This window comes from Carlito syrichta, unplaced genomic scaffold, assembly GCF_000164805.1.
Source record: "Carlito syrichta isolate Samal-C Ts95f unplaced genomic scaffold, Tarsius_syrichta-2.0.1 Scaffold309696, whole genome shotgun sequence".
Lineage (NCBI taxonomy): Eukaryota > Metazoa > Chordata > Mammalia > Primates > Tarsiidae > Carlito > Carlito syrichta.
In genome coordinates this window covers 360,081-383,480 of record NW_007253792.1, presented here as the reverse complement: position 1 = coordinate 383,480, position 23,400 = coordinate 360,081, and the positions used below count along the sequence as shown (strand labels likewise).

General features: G+C 44.3%; 1 protein-coding gene across 1 annotated transcript in view; it reads left to right on the top strand.

Annotated features, from left to right (window-relative positions):
• PRKCA (protein kinase C alpha) overlaps positions 1-23,400 on the top strand; it is a 468,463-nt gene that overhangs the window by 151,121 nt on the left and 293,942 nt on the right. The window contains exon 4 of the mRNA XM_008067537.1: positions 16,456-16,538. Within this exon, the coding sequence (XP_008065728.1) occupies positions 16,456-16,538 (83 nt within the window). The remainder of the gene's footprint in view (positions 1-16,455; positions 16,539-23,400) is intronic.

Here is a 23,400-nt window from a genome sequence, read left to right as displayed (position 1 = left end):
TAGTTGTAATGGGTCACATGGAAAAGGATCAAGTTTGCAGCTTCAAGATCTACACTCACCTTTAGCTTTTGGATGTGCTGAAGGTATTGCACTTACCCCAAAGTGAAGGTTCGCTCTCTTTGTTTTTATTTCTAAAGATACCTTTAGATATATTTTCTCGTCCCAGAAGCCCATTTCCTTGACCTAGGGCCATGTTGAATAGTATTAAAGCATCTTCTAGTAGGAGTACACAGTTGCTTTGGTTGGATTTGGTCATTCAGGTTCCAGGGTTGATGTAGGGACCCTGCATTCTGGGTGCCACGCACCAGTGGTGGTGAAGAGCGTTTACATGGGACGGGTTCGGATCCTGCCTGAATACCAGCTCTGGTGGCCACTTAGTGCTGCCGCCCTTACTTCCACACAGACCTTACCCCTTTCCTACTGTGAGCTGAAATCTGATACCCTGTAACTTTCCACCCTTTGTTCCTCCAGGATTTCCATCTCTTAGGGACCAGCAGAACAAGTTTCATCTTTTTCTGTGACTGGCTAAGTTGCAGCTGCATCTTCCCTTTTAGGCAAGTCCCCCATTCCTCTGAGGATTTGTTTTTGAGTCCCATCCTACTGTCTTTAGAAAACCTAAGCCAAAGAGAGACTACAACCACAGAGAGAAAGGGCTTCAGAACCCTGAACTACATCCAGGAGGAGTAAAGAAAAATTTGTGGTGTGGTGTTCTCACCACCTCCATTCTAGATGATACATCTCTGCTAATGCAGTCTCTTCTCCTAGGAGCTCTCTTGGCAGCTGTGCCACACTTGTTTGTGTCAGTTAAAACGCCTCAGTCATTTCATCTGTGCTGTTGTTGGTCAATCTCTTTCTCACTCTGCATTTCTGTAGTTTTGAAGCCAGGTATGGGAGTTTGAATTTTCCCTAATACTCAGGATAGCCTTGCTAGCGATGAGCTTGATTCAGCTATAGATTTTTCCCTTTGGTTTCTAACTTTGTCATCCAGCACATTCACTGTCTTTCCCAGTTTTCCCCATAAGTTGCCTTATGTGGGTTCATCCAGGTCTAGGAAATGGCATCTGTCCCCTTGGTAGCCGCCTGTTGCTTCTCCTAACCCTATCTTCCCTCCAGCTCAGGTCTACAATGGGTGCTCTTTTCGTGGGTTCTTGTCAGAAGGTCTCTGCACCTTGTGGGTATTTATTAGTGTCCCAGGGACTAAGTGACCTCACAGGAAATTGTGAAAGGAGAGATTCTGATGTGGTCCATGAAAATGTGAAGGAACATGAGGTTGAAGAGACTTGTTCCCTGATTATGCGGTTCCTTGTTTCATCTTTCCTCATTTTCTCCCACTCCTAGACTGGACAAGGCCGTAGCTTCTGATTCCCTTCCTCGGCAGTTGACCCCCTGAACCTTAAGAGGGGTGGCCGGCCCCAGGCCTGCAGGTTTGCCCCTTAGTGGCATGCGCCCACCTGCTCCAAGCTGGGCGTCCTGTTGTGCCTGATTTGCTGGAGGATCTGGGTGCAGTGGGAGGCATTCCGAGAGGATGCCAGCCAAGGCCTCATCTGGTGTAGACCCTGTCGGCGCCTGGCCTTTGGGGGGAATTGGGAGGGCCAGGAAAGGAGGTGATGAGCTGGGCTGGCTCTGGCCCTCTGCCGCCTCTTGTCAGCCTGGAAGTCACTGGGATTCCTTTGTGTGTTTTCTCTGCCCTTCATTGGCCTGCATAGGCTGCGGTTGCTAGGGCTGGGTTTGCCCATTGTGCTAGTCATTTACTTTCTTGCCAGCTCGGTGCTGTCTACTTGTGCTTTCTCCATTTAAAAATATTCCATGTTTCTTTTCTCTTAGTCTTGAACAAATTCCAAATAATTTTGGAGTCCAATAGAATAGCTTTTGCTTTTTATGAATTTACTTTTTCCTCAGCCTGGATAAAGGGGAAAGAAACTATCTGTGGAGTGCCTACTGTATCTCAGGACTGGGCTTCAGTTTCCTTTACAGAATTCTGCCTGGTCCTTCACAACCTGCAATGGTGGTGGTGCTGATTTCCATTTAGAGCTGGAGAGAATTGAGGTTGTGAGGTTCATGTGCCTGCGGCCACGCAGGGGAGTGGAGTGGGGGCGAGGCCATAGGGCACTCCTCTCCCTCTCATCCCCTCGGGCCCAGGCTTGGTGTTGAACTCTGGTCCTCAGAAACCCCTGGAGAATATACCTTGAATACCCACCCACGCAAACATTGTAAAGATCCATGCTCAGACCAGAAAATTGAGCCAAAAATGTAAAACAAAAACAAACAAAAAAACACAACCTCAAAAGCGATAAAGTATTGTTTTAGGCTGGGCTCGCTGGCTCAGCCTGTCATCCCAGCACTTTGGGAGGCTGAGGCAAGTAGCCCACGGGTTTGAGACCTGCCTGGGCAACTTGGCGAGACCACGTCTCTACAATAAATAAAAAAGTAGCCAGTTGTGGTAGTGTGCGCCTGTAGTACTGGCTCCTTGGAAGGCTGAGGCGGAAGGATCGCCGGAGCCCAGCAGGTTGACTCTGGGGTGGCGGTGAGTATGCCACTGCCCTCCAGTTTGGGCAACGGAGTGAGACTCCAACTCAAAAATAAAATATTGTTTTAATGTTAAGATAAGTTAATTAACATTTCGAAATGAGGCATAAAGGTGGATAGCATATCCTTTCCACGTTATACAGCGGCGTTGCTTACCAGGTCTGCCCAGGATTATTTTACTATTTAGGATAGGGTGTCATACCTAGTTTTCGTTTGTTTTTAGCTTTTAAAAAATAGCAGCTTTGTGTCATAGTTCATATGATTTTACACACTTAAAGAAAGCATGTACTTCTGTGGTTTCTGGTAATTTCAAAGTTGTACAGCGTCAGCACAGTCCCTTTAAGAACATTTTCATCATGTTCTATCCATAATCTGTGCTCCCCATTCTCAAACTTAGTAAGCCTCTCTCAGGATGTGTGTCTAGGCGGACTCGTTCTTGCTTGAACCAGCTTTACTGATTTAGTTGCTGCCTTATTAGCTTCCAATATCTTTATTTTGTATTACTTGAGTCAGTTTTAACTTTTTGAAAAGTTTACTGTGACAGTAGTCTCACCCCACAAAATACAAGTGATTACTCTTCACCTTTTGAAGTATGCCTTACACATACTTTAAAAAAACTGATATCATTCTGTTTTGTAGCAGACTTTCTCTCCTTTTTAGTGAAGCATCTTAGATGCTTACCCACTTCAGTAAATATTCTTCTACAGCCCAGTTTTTATGGCTGCATAGTAGTGTGATATCAAATGGATGTCTGAACCTGACATATTCATTGTTGAATTCAGCTTGTTTCCGATTTTTGATATTATATATAATGTTGTTACAAACATATATCTTTGTTCATTTTCTTTGAATTAATCGCTAAGTGTGGAATTATTGGCATGTAAAACTAAGGCTTTTGGGGCAGATGACAGTGAGATGGATGTTATCACAGTTTTTTGTTTGGTCACTGTCCTAACTTCTGTGTATCATTGAGTCCTTGGCAACATGAGTCATGGACTTGTGTTAAATAAATACCTGATAAACCTATACAACTTAGCAAGACAAATTTAATTCTAAATGTCTACTCTACACAGATGTTTTTAAAATTGCGATGCATAAAACATTTTATGATCTTGCAGTGCCAGCGCACTTCTGTGGACATCGTCTTTAAAGTTAGATTTCTTGTTGCTTAAGTAACACATTAATGGTTGAAACAGCTGGAAACTACAGATGAACAAAAAGAAATAAGAGTAAAATCAAATCTTCCCAAAAGCCATCTTAGAGACAATCCCTTTAACATTTCAGTCTGTGTGCTTGTAGACTTTTTCTCAGGCAAGAAACAATAGGTAAATGTTTTAAATAGCTCTGTATCATGATTAATGTCAAATATACTTTTTTTCTTGAAGCTTTGCATGTAAGTGTAGATTGGAAACAATTTTAGTTTTAAAATTCTGAATAATAATTCATCATATTTATTTATAAATCTTTGTTCCCTTATATTTTCTGACATGCAGTTTGGAAATGTTAATATATTTGTTTTGTAAGGTTCCTTAAATTTTCAGCTTCCTTCGCTGTTGTTCTCTGTGCCTTGCTGTCCTTGTTTGTGCGAAGAAGACCTTCCTGGTTCCACTGACACATGTCTTCCCTAGTTGCCCTGCACCGTTGTCCGAGGACATGGGTAAAGGATGCCTTTGAGTCTCCCTTTTGGAAGTTCCTCACCTTATTCTTTTGTAGTGATGTGGTGTTCCACACCCCTGATGCTTTATTAGTTCCAACATACTTGATAAAAGAGGGGTGGCTAGTGTATTATGGCTTCTTTTTGAATTGTTCCCCAAGATAAGCACAGAGAAATACTACATGGGTAAAAATTTGCATGATAATTTAAACAGGCTTTGTCACAGAAGCTCAGTGTAATTGTGAGAAAATAAAAGCATGTTATTTATGGAAAGTCTCTGCATGTATCTCTAAGAATTTAAAAGTACCACTGCGTTTTGGTGGCCTCTGGTTTCAGAAGTGACATTGTGCCATGTTTGCTTGTGTTATGCCATACCTTTTTTTTTTTATTTTTTTGAGTTGGAGTCTCACTCCGTCGCCCAGACTGGAGTGCAGTGGCCGCTCCCGGCCACCGCAGCCTTGACCTGCTGGGCTCCGGCGATCCTTCCGCCTCAGCCTTCTGAGTAGCTGGAATTACAGGCGCGCGCTACCACACCCAGCTAATTTTTGATTTATTGTAGAGATGAGGTCTCGCCAAGTTGCCCAGGCAGGTCTCGAACCCGCGGGCTCAGGCAATCCACTCCCCTCGGCCTCCCAAAGGCGCGGAATGACAGGCTGAGCCACCGAGCCCGGCTGCCATACCTTTCTAACTCTGCTTGAACTTCCTTCTTTCAGTTGCGAGACTACTCCTACCTCCATTTCACTGTTGACTGAAATCAAATCCAAGCTGGAATATTAAATATGAAACATTTTCTTGGCTAACTCATCCACAGGAACTTCGTAATTGCATGGCTAAAAACAAAACAAAAAATGGAAAACTCTGGATTCTGAAATGAGAGTGTTTACTAAAATACCTGGAATAGCTTTATGATTTCCTCTGCAAACTGTGATAGAAAGTGACGTTTTCTTGGTCTATGTGAACTGCATTCTTTGTCACCAGGGCTTGATTTCTTTTGACCAGCCTGTCTCCATAGTTTGCACGAGGTGACCCAAGCCTCTTTGATGATTTTGCATTGATGTGGCTGCAGAACTCTGTCAGGTGGATGCACGTCCTGGTGGGGAAAAGTCACTTGACCCGTTGCCCTTTTTAATTCCCAGCACCAGCATCATCTCTGCCGCAAGTCTTCCCTGCTCTCAAGGATGGGATGCAGGCTGTTCCCTGGGCTTGCTGCCCTCGCTGAGAAGACCTTCCTGCCATCACTGCGTGATCCTGAAATGAGCTCTTTGTCACACGTTTTTTCCCAACCTGGACTCAAAACGCTTGGGAAACCCTGGTTGCTGTTGATCTTACAGTCATCAGGGCCTAGCCATATCTGGGATGTAGCTATTGCTCAGTACCCGTTTGTTGACGAGAATTTAAGTAAACTGAAGTGTTTCCTATCCCCTGTTTCTTTTTTACCTACTCAACCATCATATGAGGATAACTGTAGTCCCTGCTCATCTAACATACTTGCCTGAGTCAGCCTCTTCCAGGTTTCATGTAAGAGTAGTGTTGTTGACAACTTCTTCCTTCCTGAAATACTCCCCCTGCTGGATTTTGGTGGTCCAGGCTGTCTGCTTGCCTCTCTTTGGGGTCTGTCTGCTCTTAGCGGACTCCATCTCACCACTCATGCACCATGAGTGAGGAATTCCAGTTTCTCCCACACTGTCGTTGTTGAAATCACACTTGAGATTTCCATCATCCCTTCTGAGCAGGTGCCCGAAAGGACTGTGCTTCATGAAGAGCCAGGGTCCTCCCAGGCCTGCCAGGCTGCCTAGCCTTTGATGCGGAGCTTCATAGGTATCTAGGGGAAGGGGGGGGCCGAGTGGACATACAGCTTTATTTTTGAAAGTGGATGGGGCATCGATTATCAAATGGCAAATGCCAGAAAGGTATATTAGGTAGGGTTCTTGGCCTCGCCTTGCCCCTGCCCTCACGCCTGCAACCAAGTGGCTTGTTAAATAGATGTGTTTATCTGAAGATGTTGGCGCTTCACAAGGCTGGCAGGGCATCAAAACATTGACTTAAGAACAGTACTGTACACGGGTTCGAGACCTGCCTGGGCAACTTGGCGAGACCTCATCTCTACAATAAATCAAAAATCAGCCGGGCGTGGTAGTGCGCGCCTGTAGTTCTAGCTACTTGGAAGGCTGAGGCGGAAGGATCGCTGGAGCCCAGCAGGTTGAGGCTGCGGTGGCTGGGAGCGGCCACTGCACTCCAGTCTGGGCAATAGAGTGAGACTCCACCTCAAAAAAAAACAACAAAAAAAAGAACAGTACTGTAGATCCTTTTGTAGTTCTTAAGCGTGATGATTGGGTTTTTACGCATGTGTGTGAGATGTGCCACCCTCAAACCTTGTTACAGATCGGCACATTACCCTTCTGACGTGAACAACAAAAACAACTGCAGCCTAGTGTCAAATGAAAGAACAGAGGTAATGATGAGTCATAACCTTACTACTCACCCACCTAATCCCCATGAAAGACCTCCAGGGAGCACACTTTTAACAGCATTCCAGTAGATTCTTTCTGAAGTCTCCTCTCTCTTATTCTCTCAGTGATATATACTACCTTTTAAATTAGTAATATCCTTCACAGAGATGAAAGCTTCAGGTTACGTCACTGGACTCTTGGTCTCTTAAAGATTCCAAGTGTTAGTTTTCTGGGTGTCTGTATTCTTGTCTGGGAAACCACATTCTTATCTCACCACTAAAGACCAAGAAGGTACTTTCAACAACTATCAAACCTCATGTATATATGGTTGTTGTTTGATTGTATTGCAGATATCAGCTAATGTAGAAAATAGAACACACACACACACACACGCACACACACACACACACACACACACACACACACACACACACACGCACGCCAGTGCTTTTAAATTGAACTTTGGATTATGTGTCTATCTTGAACCCTTTAAGAGTTCTGCTTTTGTTAAGTTCACTTATAATCATGAGCGAATGAGTGTATCCAAATGCCTCAGATGTTTTTGAATTTCACAGTTTCCATTTCCTGTCAGCAATTTAGGTTTAAATAACTTTCACTTACAGTCAGCTATGAAATTTGTGGACCCTTATTTTTTCCTGTGGAGGCATTAGCAGAACCCTCGTTCATTAGTCTGGTGGTAACTCATTGCTGCTTTGAACTTAAAGATGTCCTTGGTCTTCATCTGAAATCAGCACAAAAGCAGGCCTTTGGATTTCTCTTTAAACATATTTGTGTGATTTGTCATATACTTATCTTTAAGAGACTTTTATGTTCCATAAAGCAGATACCCTTTAGTATTATAGCATAATACAGCTATTCGAGGTATTAAGGTTTCGTTAATGTATATTCATATGTGATATCAGAAAAGTCTATTTCATGTCAGTTCTGAGTTGAAGAATATGGAAGCAAGTTGAAGTGAGTAAAAGACGGGAGATTGTTTAGCAATTATCTCTGGGCAGATACGTTGCTGCCATCTGCTTCTTCTTAAGTGTGTGACTTCTGGGCCATCGTGGACCAGTGATGCTCAAACCCCACCACCACTCTCATCTTCTCTCCTTGGCTGGGGAGGAAGCTTTTATACTGGTGATTGCCTGACTGTTCTTGAGATTTTCTTCTCCCTCCACCCTCTCTAGCCCTGAGCTCTTTCCTGACTCCACTCCGGTCTCTCAGACAGCCTGGTTCTTTCCATCATCAGCCACAAAACTCTGAGTGTTCCCAGGACTGTTTCTGCTCCTGGGGTTTCTCTTTCACCAGTACACACCTCTCAGAGCTTGGCTGCTAGTCCTCAGTATCTTTTGGCATCTAACCCTGAAATCCCACCTGCTTGCTTGCCACGTCTATCTGGTGACTCAGCAGTACATTATACTCAACTTGTCTAAAACTGAAATCCCTGTGTGTGTTTTATTATTTTATTGGCATATAAGTAGTTGTATGTAATTTGGGCATGTATGTGATATTTTGATACATGCATACAATATGTAATGATCAAATCAGGGTAACTGAGATCTCTAGCACCTCAAACACTCATCTTTTGTGTTGGGAACATTACAGACCTTCTCTTCTAGCTTTTTTGAAATATACAATAAATTATTGTTTACGGTTACTTCCCTACTGTACTATTGGGCACTGTAACTGATTCTTTCTTCTGTCCTGTACCCATTAGCCAACTTCTCAACCCACTCTTCCCCCTTCCTTTCCCTGCCTCTAGTAATCATCATTCTGCTCTCCATGAAATCTACTTCTTTAGTTCCTGCGTATGAGTGAGAACATGGGATATCTGTCTTTCTGTGTCTGGCTTATTTCATTTAACATAATGACTTCCACTTCCATCCACATTGCTGCAAATGACAGAATTTCATTCTTTTTTATGTCTGAATAGTATTCCATTGTGTACATATACCATTTTTAAAAATTCATTCATCTGCTGATGGGCACTGGGTTGATTTCATGTTTTGACTATTGTGAATAGTGCTGCAATAAGCAGGAGTACAGATTTCTCTTCAATTTACTGATTTCTTCTTTTGGATATATAGCATAGTAGTAGGTTTGCTGAATCATAATGGTAGTTCTGTTTTCAAGTTTTTGAGGAACCTTCATACTGTTTTCCGTAATGGTCGTAGCATTTATAGTCTACCAACTATGTCCCCTTTCTCTGCATTCTCACCAGCATCTGTTATTTTTTTAATTTTTTTTTTTGAGTTGGAGTCTCACTCTGTCACCTAGGCTGGAGTGCAGTGGCATGACACCCCAGCCTTCCACCTCAGCCTTCCTAGTAGCCGGAACTACAGGTGCGCAGTACCACGCCTGGCTAATTTTTTTGTTTATTGTAGAGATGAGGTCTCACCAAGTTACTCAGGCTGTTCTCGAAGCCATGGACTCAGGCAATCCCCTTACCCGAGCCTCCCTAAGTGCTGGGATTACAGGCTTGAGCCACTGCGCCCAGCCATTTAAAAAAAAATCTTTTTGATAATAGCTATTCTAACTGGTGTAAGGTGATATTGTGGTTTTGATTTGCATTTTTCTGATGGCTTGTGATGTTGAGCTTTTTTTTTTTTTTATTTATATATACTTGTTGGCTATTTATTTGTCTTCTTTCAGGAAATGTCTAGTCAGGTTTTTGTCCATTTTGAAATCAGATTATTTGGAGTTTTTTTTTGCTATCAAGTTGTTTGAGTTCTTTATGTATCCTGGTTATTTAGTCTGTTGTCGGATGGATAGCTGCAAGTATTTTTTCTCTTTCCGTGGGTTGTTTCTTCACTCTGTTGTTTCCTTTGCTGCGCAGAAACTTTTTAGCTTTAGTTAGTATTTATTTCCCCCTTGGTCTTCTCACTTCGTTTCCCACACCTGCCAGTTCTCCCTGTAGAATTTAGAATTATTTCTGTTGCAAGTACAGAAAATTCTGTTCAAACTGGCATAAACAATAAAAGCATGTATGATATGACCTTGTGTATTCAAGTATCTTAAATTATAAGGTGTCTATGAAGGTTAAGTAGATACGAAGAAAATGACATTTTTAAAGGGTATTTAATGGTTCATGTGAATAAAATATCTGCAGGTGATGGCTGTACCAACACCGAGATCTGGTTTCTTTATCTCTCCCCTGCATCTTCTATGCTCTCAGTTGCATCATAAGGCTTCCCTCCTGGCTGCAAGATGATAACACCATTGACTTAGTTGCTTTGGCCAGTAACCAGGGGGACATGCCTGACTTTCCTTTTCCTCATGCCCCGCATTCAGTTTTGTCATTGTTTCTTCAATGTACATGTCACACACAAGGGAGGAATGCAAAAAAGGAAACTCAGTAGTGCCTGGTGAAATCAGAGAAATGAGGTTGAGAGAAGAGTTTAAAGACGAATCCCCGAGAGAAAGGGGAAGGAGAAGTGCCTGGTGTGAATTGGGAATGCTGGGGTTTTTGAGAATTTATTGGGAGTATGTGCACAGATGCATAGAGGCTGAGTCAATCAATGTCTGTCTGAAGAATGGCATTCTTTATAATATGTGATAGAGCACATTTATTTGATTTGTTTTCATACAACTTTAACGTGTATCCCAGGAGAAGACTATTTTCATTGTTACAAATATGAAACCAATAATTTTCTTTTAACATGCAGACATAATATAAGCTCAGTTTTTATGACTTTCCCTACAAAGCTGAAAGCAGTTGACTTGCCTTAGCGATTTTCATTTCATTGTATTCTGATGTGACGTTACCTTTCATTAATCCCTTGCAGCTAAGCAAAATTTAATTAAAATCATCTCACACGGTGGCAACCATTTACGTATTTAAAAAAATAACTCAAGGAAGCTCAGCTACTTAGTCTTCTGTTTTAAACAAAGTCTAACCATTATATTAGCAGGTTCTTTCTTGAATTCAGAATTTATTACATAATGGCTATTTCCCCTATTAATTTTGGACGATAAAGAATTTTTATACCTATATTCCATTTTGTGTGACTTTGACCTAAATTTGATATGATATGGATTTGAGGATGGAAGGAAATTATTATTAATTAATTAATTACTTATTTTTGAGTTGGAGCCTCACTCGGTTACCCAGACTGGAGTGCAGTGGCCACTTCCGGCCACCGCAGCCTCGCCTGCTGGGCTCCGGCGATCCCTCCACCTCAGCCTTCCGAGTAGCTGGAACTACAGGCGCGTGCTACCACGCCCAGCTGATTTTTTGATTTATTGTAGAGATGAGGTCTCGCTGCCCAGGCGGGTCTCGAACCCGCGGGCTCAGGCAATCCACTCACCTCAGCCTCCCAAAGGCGCGGGATTACAGGCTGAGCCACCGAGCCCGGCATATTATTATTATTATTATTATTATTATTATTATTATTATTATTTTGAGTTGGAGTCTCACTCGGTCGCCCAGACTAGAGTGCAGTGGCCACTCCTGGCCACCGCAGCCTCGACCTGCTGGGCTCTGGCGATCCTTCCGCCTCAACCTTCTGAGTAGCCAGAATTACAAGCATACGCTACCACGCCCGGCTGATTTTTTGATTTATTGTAGAGATGAGGTCTCGCTGCCCAGGCGGGTCTCGAACCCGCGGGCTCAGGCAGTCCACTCACCTCAGCCTCCCAAAGGCGCGGGATTACAGGCTGAGCCACCGAGCCCGGCAGGAAATTATTTTTAAAAGAAGAAATGAAAAGTGATCCATAGGAGTATACATATATATATATTTTTTCCGTTAATGAATGACAGTCCCTGTCGTGTATAAATAGGGGTGATCCCAACTGGCATATAGATTAAGTTACAGAGTATCTGAGTGGTTTGGTGAAGAATCTGAGCCTGCAGCCTGAGGGTCGTCCTCAATGCCACCACCGATATTGATGTTTGTGTGTGCAAGTGAGCAGGGTGGCTGGAAGGAGCACATTTTCAGTCCTCAAGGGGCCCCTGAACCTTGCTTGACTCTGAAGTCTGAATTTTCCCTATGACCCCACTCTACTCTGGCACTGATTTTATTCAGAATTTTATAGAATGGATGCAAATACTCTTTCTTGGTTTAATAACGAATTCAACTGTGGAAACAAGTAATCATAAAAAGTCTGCATGAAGACTCTTACTGCCTCCTCCTGTGTTTTTATTTATAATTTCATGGATATTGCTCTGGGTTCATGAATTACTTTAAAAGTTTTTCTTGTAGTGCAGTACGTATAATGGTTACTGTTTTAACCATTTAAAGTGTACGAGTCAGTGGCATTAAGTACATGCACAATGTTGTGCAACCATCTCTTTCCAGAATTTTAAAAATCATTTCAAATAGAAACTCTATATTCATTAAACGCTAACTCCCTATTTCCCGCTTTCCCATCCCCTAGTAAACCTCTGTTTTACTTTTTGTCTTTGTGGGTTTGTCTATTCTAGCTACTTCTTATACGTTAAATAATGTAATATTTATCTTTTTATGTCCAGCTTTTTTCACTTGACATAATACTTCAAGTTTCATTCATGTTGTAGCATGCATCAGAATTGCATTTTTAAAGGTTGAATAATATTTCATGGTATGTCTGTACCATATTTGTTTATCCATTTGTCTGTTGATGGCATTTTGGTTGTTTCTGTATTCTGTCAAGTGTGAATAATGCTGCCGTGAACACTGGTATGTACACACCTATTTGAGCACAGCCCCTGGACTTTTCCTTTGCTCAGGGTCACTCTGGGAGCATTGTCCAATGCCAGGAGCCCAGAGTCGAGTCATTCGTCTGTATGATGATGACTTTGACACAGAAACAAAGCACTCTCAGGCCCCCATGTGTGTCTAATGGGCCAGCATTCATTACAGCTAAATTGATTCTTATCAAATTCGTGGGGTGAGCAGTGGCAGAGGAAGTTCTGTTTCCCTTACACTGAGTGTTTGACTTTCAGCCTTCTCTTCCTTAGTTTTGTTCTCTTTAAGTTAAGGAGCATACTTGAGAACGACTTGGTAGTGTCATGACACCCGCTGTTTTTTTCCCCAAAATTTTTATGAATTCTTGAGCCAAACATAGGTGACTGTTATTTGTTCAGTTTCTGAAATATACTTTTGACAAGTGGAGAAAACTCTCCCTAATTTCTGTTTAGTTTGCTCTCTTTCATAAGCAGGATTAGTGAGCCATGTGGATCTCTAGACTGAACATTCTCCGTTTTAAAGCCAGGTAATGTTAGGAATCATTATTCGTCGCAGCCTTGGGTCTTTATTACTTTTTTGTTCTGCCGTGTCCTGTGCTCAGTGTGATTTGTGCGTTTCATCTGTCATCCTTCACTGTTGGGGAGCATAAGCATATCACATAGAGGACTGGAGGAAAGTGTGCTTAGAAAATAATTGAAGACTTTGTAATTTGCAGCTGCAGGATAGCTCCCTGTTTTAAAGCCTCTCTTTTGGTTATACAACCAGAAGTGAACCAAAGTCTTTGAAAATGAGGCTCCATCTCAGAGGCTGTGTGCTTGTGCACAGGCTCGTTGAAGGCCAAGAGTCTGGCCCCAGTGACGAACCGTGAAGCAGGAGAAATCTTCTCTGACGTGTCCTCACTTACTTCCAGCTGTGCAGCTGCTGTCTTTAAGTTGTCTTCCTTCTGCCCAGGGCAGGCAGTAGAATGTCTGAATGCTTCCCAAAACCTGCCTATTGGAAATTTATGTATGTGTAACCTGTGCTAGATTCACAGCATGTCAGGGGTAAAGTTTAAGCAAAAATGGCTATACTGGGGCATAAAGTGAACTAAGTTTATTTTAAGTTTATTGGGGTCCCTCCTTTCAGTACATAATTACATTGATGTACAAATGCAGTCGGAAAGATCAGGTGAAAAAACAAACAGTCCTTCCAAAGGGATTTGATAAATATGGGTGTTCTTAATGTTCATCTGGATCTGGAGATTGTTTGAATAAAAAGGAAAAAAGATGAAACACCCAAGTGCTTGAATGGTTAAGTAGGGAATCAGAATGCTTATTTTTCCCTCAAAACACCATATCCATAATAAACCATGATAGAAAATAATGCTCCTGTAACCTTTTTCCTTTTGTAGTTTATCTTTCTAATTCCAGTGGATGAACCAGAACTTGGTGCCTCAGAGAGCGAGAGGCTAGATTCTTTGTTACCCATCCTCGGAGAGTTTTGCAATCAAGATGCTTTCGGCAGAAGCACTGTTGGAAAGGCCACTCCCCAGGGCTCGCTGGAGCGGGGTGCTGCCCCTAAGGTGTCTCAGCACCAGCTGGGGGCTCTTTGCCCCCCTCACGCGCACCGCCTCCGGCCCCGACGGTGCCCGGCACCCGGGTGTGATCTGCGCGAGGCGGCAGCCGACAGTGCCTGTCGGCCCCAACCCAGCCCATCCCCCCTTCGGAAGGAATGCTCCCTTTAAGATCTCTTACTCGTCACCTTTTTGTGGATGGATGGCTACCACCTACAAGTCCAGTTCTTTACCTCTTCAGTGTGAAACGTATCTTATATTTGAGAAAAGTATATTTTTGCAGGGACATTATCTTATGATTACCTTTAGACTATTTAAAAAGAAAACTATTATTCGTGATTCTGTTTCCCTAACATACCCATCTCTTCATCCCCTGGGTTTTAGTGTGTGTGTGTGTGTGTGTGTGTGTGGGGTGTGGTCATGTACCCATTTTCCTGTCACCCATTTGAGAATTCCTGGCATTAGCTCTTGTATCCTTTCTGCTCTGGATGTCCTGATAGATATGACATGGTGGAAGGAAGGGGACTGTGGCGTCAAGCAAACCTTAATGTGAATCCTGGGCCCGTCACCGTCTAAGGTGAGAGTCCTTAGGCAAGACCCTCCTTTGTCTGCTCGTCCATCCACCTATGCATCTGTCTGCTTTCCCTGCCTCTTTTCCTCTCTCCCACCCACAAATACTCATTGTGTGCTTAGAACAGACTGGATGTGGGGGATCTGGGGACAGTGCTTTCCCATCCATGAAATGTGGCTCTCGAAGCATATTAAGTAGTGTTGTTATGAGGGTTCAATTTGCTAATGCCTGTGAAGGTACCCAGCATGACAGACAACAACCTGGCACACCTTTAGATGCTCAGTAAATGTTATTCTGTGGTCAACAAGTCTCATCAGTCCTGCAATTTCTCTGGCATCTATTACTTCCGTTTCTTAGCAGCTTGAACAATGATGGGCAATTATTTTCATACCTGGGCTATGCAAGAGGCTTCTAAATGGGCCTTATGGCCCTAAATCTATTCTATTAAATTCCTGTCACCACCATTTTCACTTCCAAAGCATTGCTTTTATCTGTATTACTCTTTGTTCAAAACCTTTCATTGACTTATCACAAATATTCTGAATTTCTTACTGGCCACTCAGGGCTCTCTCAGTACTCTCCCATTACTCAATCTCCTCTTGGAGTTTCAGCTCTCAGCATGTCTGCCATCCTTTCACACCTACTAGACTGGTTCGCCCTCTTTGGTCTTCCTGGTCTACAAACACATGTGCAGGGAGTTGCTAAAGCTCACTGACAAGAAAAGAAAACAGCACATTAAGGCAAGAATTTGGGATGTTTTAGCCTTTCTTGTGTGGTGTCTTAGTCCATTTGTGCTGCTACAGTACCTGAGACTGGGTAATTTGCAAATAAGAGAAATTTATTTTCTCACAGTTCTGGAGACTGGGAAGTCCAAGATCAAGGTGCCGGCATCTGCTGACAAAGGGGGCCCCTTTATAATGGCATTAATAACCCCCATGAGGGTAAAGCTCTCGTGGCCCAATCACATCCCCCAGGCCCAGCACTGCTACATTGGCAGCCAGATTTCAGTATGAAGCTTGGAAGGAACAAACAGTTAAGTGTAGTGTACAGTTAAGACTTACCACTACTCAGTATTTCTGGGGATATACTGCTTTTCATTGTGCTGCTATTATTCCACAAGAAACAAGCGAGTAGGAGCAGGTGATGCCCTTTGGAGCTAGACTTCAAGCTTTCAAGGAAAAACTAACTAGATCATTACTTTTTGTGTGTCCTTTCCATCATACCATCATAAAAACCTCTTAGGGGATTACTTATTAATTTCCATAGCAAGCAAATTATTCGCTTGATTTATCTTTGGGATTATTTACCAAAACATGTTGAGCTTGAAAAATATCTGCCCTGTAGTGGATTTTGTTAGATTTGCGGGAATTCTCCCAACTGGTAGCAGCATCTGTGACAAACAGGTAGATACAAGATGGTGTTGGGGTGTTCCCCAAGGTTTTTTTTTTTTCTTTGGAAAAAAAATGTTCATTTCAAAGGACAGTTTTCCATAGACTAGATTTGCGTCTTCATGAGTTTCCTAATTTCAGAATTCTGCTGAGGAAATCCTGCAATCCATGTTTAGGGACAGTCCTATATTATTTATAATCAATTATTCTTTTTGCATGTATATTTTATTTCACCCACAGAGTCTAATGTTTATATATATTTATATGTGTATGCATGTCTCTGTGTGTGTGTTTTGTTATAGGACGGTACAACATACTTAAATGTTGATTCCTGGTTCCTACTATGGGAGGCTATCTTCCCAACTCTGGCTCTCATCTCCCTCAACCTCAGAGAGTGGGGACCATAGTTTAGGCTTCTTGGCCCTGTCAGTGCTAGCATTTTGTGACTCTGTCATCTGTGAGTCTGATCAATACCAAATGTTGCTGATTCTTGAATGAAATGCCTTCTGATCACTGTTTTATAAGATTCTATCTGTGGTGAAATTAAATTGACTTCTAACAGCAAATAGTCCTGTTTGGAAAACAAAGTTTGTATATTAAATCATGATTATTCTAATTATAGTTTTGTTTTCTCTCCACCAGTTTGTTGTTTTGTGGTTCACAAGAGGTGCCATGAATTTGTTACCTTTTCCTGTCCGGGTGCAGATAAGGGACCCGACACTGACGTAAGTAGCCTGGAAACCATTTATTTGATGTCAATGTGGATTCCTGAGATTTAACTTTTTTAATGCCTGTACAACTGTTGTTTCGGCACATTCCATTAATGGGAAGACTCAGTTAGTCTCATAGAACTTTGGCTTCTACTAATGAACAGATTTATAGTCCTTTCGAGCCCCAGGCGACTTCTCAGAGAAATTCTCAGAGGAGGGTTTCTGACAGCATATCCTCTTCTACCTTGGACAGTCACACTGACTAAATCCACCAACTTTATAACAATAGCTTCCACAAACACAGTGTGACTGGTGGTAAGTTTCACAATGAACATCGATCACCCTTCAGTTTATTTCTAGAGGTTTATTAACAGGACCGTTGTTGCTTTTGGCCAGTATAACAAAGTGCTCCTCGTTTGCGTTGTGAGATACCTGCTGCCTTTTCATTATGTGTTCTAAATACTACTGTTGACTGGGAGAATTTAGCATGTATTATCATGTGTCAGTTCAGAATTTAACTGAACAGTGATCCCTGCAGCCACCCAAGTGTGAACACACAGTTTTGTTTATTTGTGTCCTAACTCTGCCTCTGCATCCCTGTTGTATCTCTTGGGTACTGAGACCTGGGCTCAGTAAAAGAGAGTGAGAAGAGACTTGGGAAATACCTGTCTCTAAAATATATTGAGTAGAAAGAAGATTGGGCTGTTACGTGAAAAGTAATATTTTAACTGAAAAAAAAAGTGTGGAGTGGGCTGGGATGAGTGGACATCTCTGTTCTGAGTTGCTTTTGCCAGGGAGACTGGTGTCATCCCTCTACCAAGGTCACGTGCTTCCAGTGACCTCTACCTTTAGCACCTGTTCTCCTCAGGAAACTTTGATTTTGAAGTGGTTTCCTCAGTGCAGGAGGCTGAATTCTTCCCTTCTCCGAAGAAGACATTTTCACCATGTGCTCTGAGGGGTCCAGATGTGTGTTGTAACACAGATGCTGAAGGAGCTTACCGTTGGGTGCTCAGTGTACAGGAACATACCATGGTGGGGTGACATGCTGGTGGAGGCAGCATGGCATGGGTCCCAGGCTCTGAGCCACCATGGGTTCCACAAAGGCTCACAGAATGTTTGTGAACCAGAGGAATCTCAGACATCATCTTGTTTTAGATCTTTTCGGATGAGGAAGCCCAAATCCATGAATGTTGCGTGATTTGCTTACATATAAATAAAAGTAGCTACTGTCATTCCCTTCCCACCCCCCACACTTTCCATGCTTCTCTTTTTTCTGGAATTTTGTCTCCATCGGGGGCATGCTCGAGATAAAAGTAGACAGAACGTAGAGTACCAACTTACTCCTGCTCTGAAGCTGTCTGCAGCCTCGGGTGGTGGCTATTCTGCCTCCTTGGTCATTTTGCCCATCTCTGTCCTCTCATTCTGTCTTTCCTCATTTGTTTTCTCTCGCCTCTCATTTCTGCCCATCAAGAGTGGGGAGGACGTATGCATGGGCTCTGGGATGCGAGTACTCTCTGTCTGATCCCTCCTTCCTTTTTTTTTCTCCTTCTACCGCTTCATTCTTTTGGTGAAGATTCTCCACTGGGAATCTGTTAGGGGCCGTACTCCTTACAGGCAAGAGGGAGTGTGTGTGTATGTTTGTGTTGGAATGTAAGGAATCTTCGAAAAGGGAAGAGCAAGTTAGAAAGCCAAGATGTAGGAGGGAGTTCCGTTTGTAGAAAAAACTGAGAAGGCCGGGCGTTTGATGTCTGGCTAAGAGTTTTGAGCACAGTCCTGGGCGTGGTGGGCTCAGGGAAAGGTTTTACCCTGGGAATGATGCGATCCCATGTGCTTTTAGGAAGGTGACCCTGGTCATCTGGCAGGAAATGGATGGGGCAGGAAGTGGACTTTGTGGATGGGTGGAGAACCTGTGGAGAGATGCCTGCCCTCCAGGGCAAGGCAGGTGGTGGACAGAGTGAGCTCGCTCAAGATGCATCTGGGAGCCGCATCTGTGGGTCTTGGTCCCTGCAGAATCAGGGAGGTAGGGATGCTGAGCATGACTCCCAGGTTTCTGACCAACCGCATGAATGCATGGAGGCATTTAAGGCTGTGGGGACTCTGGAGCGAGAGCATGTATTTGGGGAGAGTGCTGGGATGACAGCCATGAGCCATGGCACCCGGCCTGACATTTTAAAATGAAGATTATTTTTCCACCCCCCAGGGAATGGTGACGATGTACTGTTTCATGAGCTGCTTAATAATGTCTTCATTGACGTTGGCAGATTCTAGCATATTTGCATACAGAGAAAAAGAAGTTACAATCCTTGTGAAACCCACAAATAGTTTACCTGCTCTGCCATCTTCAAGATGAAAGAAAAGGAAAAATACTGAGAAATAAATTCACAGTGCCCGGGTCATAGTAGCAAGGTGGACAGACATAAAAAGTTCTGAGCAGAGACGTTCTTCAAGACTCCAGGAACAGTCCCGTGGAGAGTGTGCATTAGCACAAGATTCTGGGAGGAGAAAGGCTTGTAGCTTCCACAGAAGGACCTCAGACCAGAGCCTCTACGGTCCCTCTGCCCCTCTGTGCGTGGTGTTCCGTTGCCAGGCATCCCGTACCAGCACGTGCAGACAAAACGCCAAGTGCTTCCTGGACTGTGTGCAACCTGCACACGCTAAGTAGAGAGGAGAGAATGGTGGGAGACCTGACGTCGGTGGGAGTGCCTTCACTGAGGCCGTGTGTCTTTGGAGCCTGGATTCAGGCTGGAAAGCTTGGACACTGTGGCATGTGGCTCACAGAACGAGATTCCCTCTCCCGTGCGGTGTGGGTTGGTACAGAACGCATCTCCAGGTGTACGGCCTCACATTCAGCTGGGGCCCTACCCTGTGCCCCTCCCCTGCATCTGAGGTTTCCTCCTGTAACAAAATAAGACAAAAGTGGTCCAGGTTTAGCAATGACTTTCCCCCATTGCTGAGTTAGGGTGTGGAGTAGGACAGGTGGAGGGGAAGAGGCCCTGCTGGCTTTGTGCAGTGGGGTTTTGTGAGTGCGGCTCTGCGGAGAAGTGGCAGGCCCCCATGCTTCCTCAGCTGTCTTCATTCTCTCCCGCCCTGCCATGGGGGGTGGACTGGGGAGGACCCGTACGGGGTCTGTGGTGGAGTGGGGGACGGACCCAGGGAGGGCATGTGGAGGGATCTGCAGAGTGGGTCGGACTGGGGAGGGCATGTGGGGGAATCCGCAGTGTGGGGGCAGACCCAGCCTTCTCCTCCTTCTCAGTGTCTCAGCTCACCAGCTGCTTTGTCAGCCTGGGGCTCTTCCCTCTTCTGAGACCAGTCTCCTCAATGTAGCATGAAGCCCACCCTGCTACAGGGAACACAGGCTGTGGGGGATTTGCAGTATGTATGAGTGCACGAAAGGACACATGCAGAGTGTGTGTGTGTGTGTGTGTGTGTGTGTGTGTGTGTGTGTGTGTGTGTGTGTGTGTGAGTGTTTGCACATTCAGTCCTTTTAAAAAGTTCTTCCTTTTTTCTCTCTGGGCCTTAAGTGAGCAAAAGCTGCAAAGCATCTCTTTCAGGAAATCCCACCAGTCTCAGTCCGGCTCCCAAAGCCACGATGCACCTCCCCCATCTCCCAGCTTCTTAGTCTGTAAAATAACACAAATGCTAAGCAAGTATTTACACATAATCCTCGCAATGTTCACTCAGTGCACTGGGTCTGTGGTTGCTTGGGAGCGTGAGGAGGGGAGGGGTGGGAGGGATTTATTAAAAAGCTTCAAGTAGGTAATAGGCTTCTCTTGCCTTCTTTTGAAGCTTGCTTTGCCTTGTTTTTATTTGCCTTGTTTGTTTTCATCGTGGACCCGGGCCCATCTGGGGAGAAACGGGAGAAACGGTATTTTCCATGTTTTATGTTTGAGCCATACCGTTGAACAGACTTCAGATGACTTCCGGGGTCATCTCTGTGCCACACCTGGGAGAGAGCCAACATGTATTCAGGTGGTGTCACAAGTTTGCTGACCCCTGCCAGAATGTTTGTACGAGGACCAAATGAAGAAATTAACTTGTTAAAACATAGGGAGGCTTGCTTTGGATCAGAGTATACCTTCAAGGCGGTGAAGATTATTAAACAGATCCATTTGAAGAAGCTGAGAGCACTGACTGTAAACACTTTGAGCCAAAAATGGAAACGATTGCACAAATTGCTACAAAGCAGAAGTGATATCCTGTGTGAAGCTGGACTCTGTGGAGGGCTGTATGCTCAGAGAACAAAATTGTTTCTTTCCTTTACTGCAATCTGGAGAATTCCCCTGTTCTCCAGTCCTTTTTGGTGTCTTAGAAGCCGATCAAATAAAGAAGGCTGCTGAATTGTTCAAAATTCAACATTTCAAAGATTCATTTATGACAAATCATAAAGGGTTTAGAATAAACCGAGAAATGAATTTAATTAGCGAATCTTCTATTTTCCAAAGTGTAATTTTAAAAATTTAATATGGAAAAAGACAGTTTTGTGAGCAAAGCCACTTATACTGCAAAACATTTTTATGTTCCTAAGCCAACAAAGTCAAGTGAGATCTGTGTGTGGTAAAGGGGCTGAAAAGCTGCTTTTAAAATGCAGCAGGGTGTCGTGAGAAGAAACCTGGAGAGGGCATTGGGAGCCCTGCCTAGCCACATCCCTGAAACCCTTTCTGGGCCTTGGTCTCCTTCTTGATAAGTATGGAGGGTGAGCTTAGTGATCTTTAAAGTTGAGTGCAGTCCCAGGTTTCATTACGTTCCGTTCTGTCATTAAATATTTCCTGAGGGCTTTGGGCTTTGCAGGAGACAAAGGTAAAGAGGGTCCTGCCCTCCCAGGGCAGGATCTGTCCTGTCGTGAGGATAAACTGGGTGTGCAGACAGAAACACCAGGAGATTGCCCAGGGTGGCTGCCAGAGATGGGGAAGAAAGGAACTGCTGCTGAGTTTAGCAGAGAGAGTGCGAGAGTCTGATGGCACCATGAAGGAAGATTCGTGGCAATGGTGGTGTTTTAAGAACTCCGTTCTTTTAAGATCAGCTTTTAAGGATAAGCAAAGCACTGTGTCCATGTTTCTCCTGCTGGCCGATGGCAGTTACATCCCTTGCCCAGTGCTGCGATCCAGCATCGTCTTAAACTTGGGACATGAATTTGCAGTGGGCCTGGAGGAGAGAAGCCTGTGAGCCTCTGCACAGCCGAGGGCTCCCCATCCATGGTGCTCGGGGAAGCCTGGCCAGTCTAAAGCTGTCTTCTGCACACGCCTGCTGGTACCCTTTCTTGCTTCCTGTGATGCCACAGGAAACCTTAAAAAGAAGTTATTTCAGGGAAACAAATCCAACAAAAAAACACGAGTGATAATTCTGCTCTTCAGTGGGTGGATTATTTTATGTACCAGATTCACAGTAAGAGAAGTATTTCCTACAGGGGAAGGGACTCCTGCTGCATGTGTGCCAAATTAATTTAGCCGGGAATTAAAAATAGCCTCAAGACTTGCATCCTCATCCCCAGGGCCGATGAGCAAAGGAGAGCGAGGGTGGCAGACCGGCCTCCCTTGGCCTCTGGCCACTGAGAAGAGGGAGGGTTGTGTGTTTGCTGTGTGGTCTGTGCTTGATTAGCTAAGAAGCCAAGGTAGTGTAGCTACAGGGAAATGCGCATATGGGACCAGGTATGGAAGACAGGTCTTCTGGGGAGGCACCTGGGGCTTTTGGTGCAATTCCTTGTAGGTGCTGCTGCTCACGCCTTTGGGCTGCTGCCTTTGAGCAGTGGCACACTCTTTTCAGAATCGCTCCTCTTGGCGGGCCGGCAGCCTTGGAGAGGGCGGCGAGGCTTTTGGGGGAAGCCGTCAGAGTCCAGTGGAGCTGGGTCGAAATAAGCGTCCCTTTGGGGTGGGTGGTACTGTTTTTGGTCATAGAGGAGGTAAGAGGACAAGGTGGAAAGAGTGATTTTGTTGTGAAACTAATAAGCTGTCTCTGATGTTGCGTTTGAAAGAGACTTTTGAATGTTAAGCATGTCTCCGTGTTTGAGTCGCTGTGTAGCCTCTCGGGCATGTTTAGTTAATATGCCTGTTTCGTTTTAAAGACACGGTGTTTTGCTTTGTTGCCTAGGCTGCACTCAAACTCCTGGGCTCCAGCTATCCTCTCGTCTCAGCCTCCCAAGTAGCTGTGACTATAGGGGTGTGTCGCCTTGCCATGCCTGTTGAGTTTTTAAAACATAGCTTACTCAGGAGGCTGAGGCAGGAGGATGACTTGAGCCCAGGAGTTCAAGCAATAATAAGTTGTTACATTACTTAAGATCATAGCAAGTGAATTCTCCAAGGGAGGGCCCTGTGTGTTTCCCTTTGAAAACCGAGTGCCTGACACAGGGCCTGGCAAACCAAAGAGAATGAGTAGAGAGGGTCTGAGAACCACATTTGATCACCAGTTAATCTACCTGGTCTCGAATTACTCGAACATTTTCAGGTCCTCCGAGACTTTTGCTGAACTTCCCTGGTGCCTAGGAACGGCTGTTTCACCAGCATTTTTCCGATGGCACCATGGGATGTGGGGGAAACACACCTAATGCGCTCCCTACTTTCCCACTAGCCAGTTCAACCCATGGTCTTTCTGGGTGGAATTTAGTTTAAAACATAGTGGGCCTGGGAAATAGCTCGTGACTGGTGGGCTCAGCAGTTGGGGTGACGGATTCCTGGCTTATTTCTCCTGACCCAGCCACATGACTCAGCAATATCAGACCCAGTTCCCTATCCCTGAGAACTGCTGTGGGGATGGTGTCGGGGGAGCCAGCAGCCGGAGCTTAAGTTATTGGAAGCCCAGAGAGGGGGGAATCACACAGCACACGGCAGGGCAGCTTTAGGATATTTTCTGTCGATATGACCTGTCTTATCTTATGTCTGCTGCT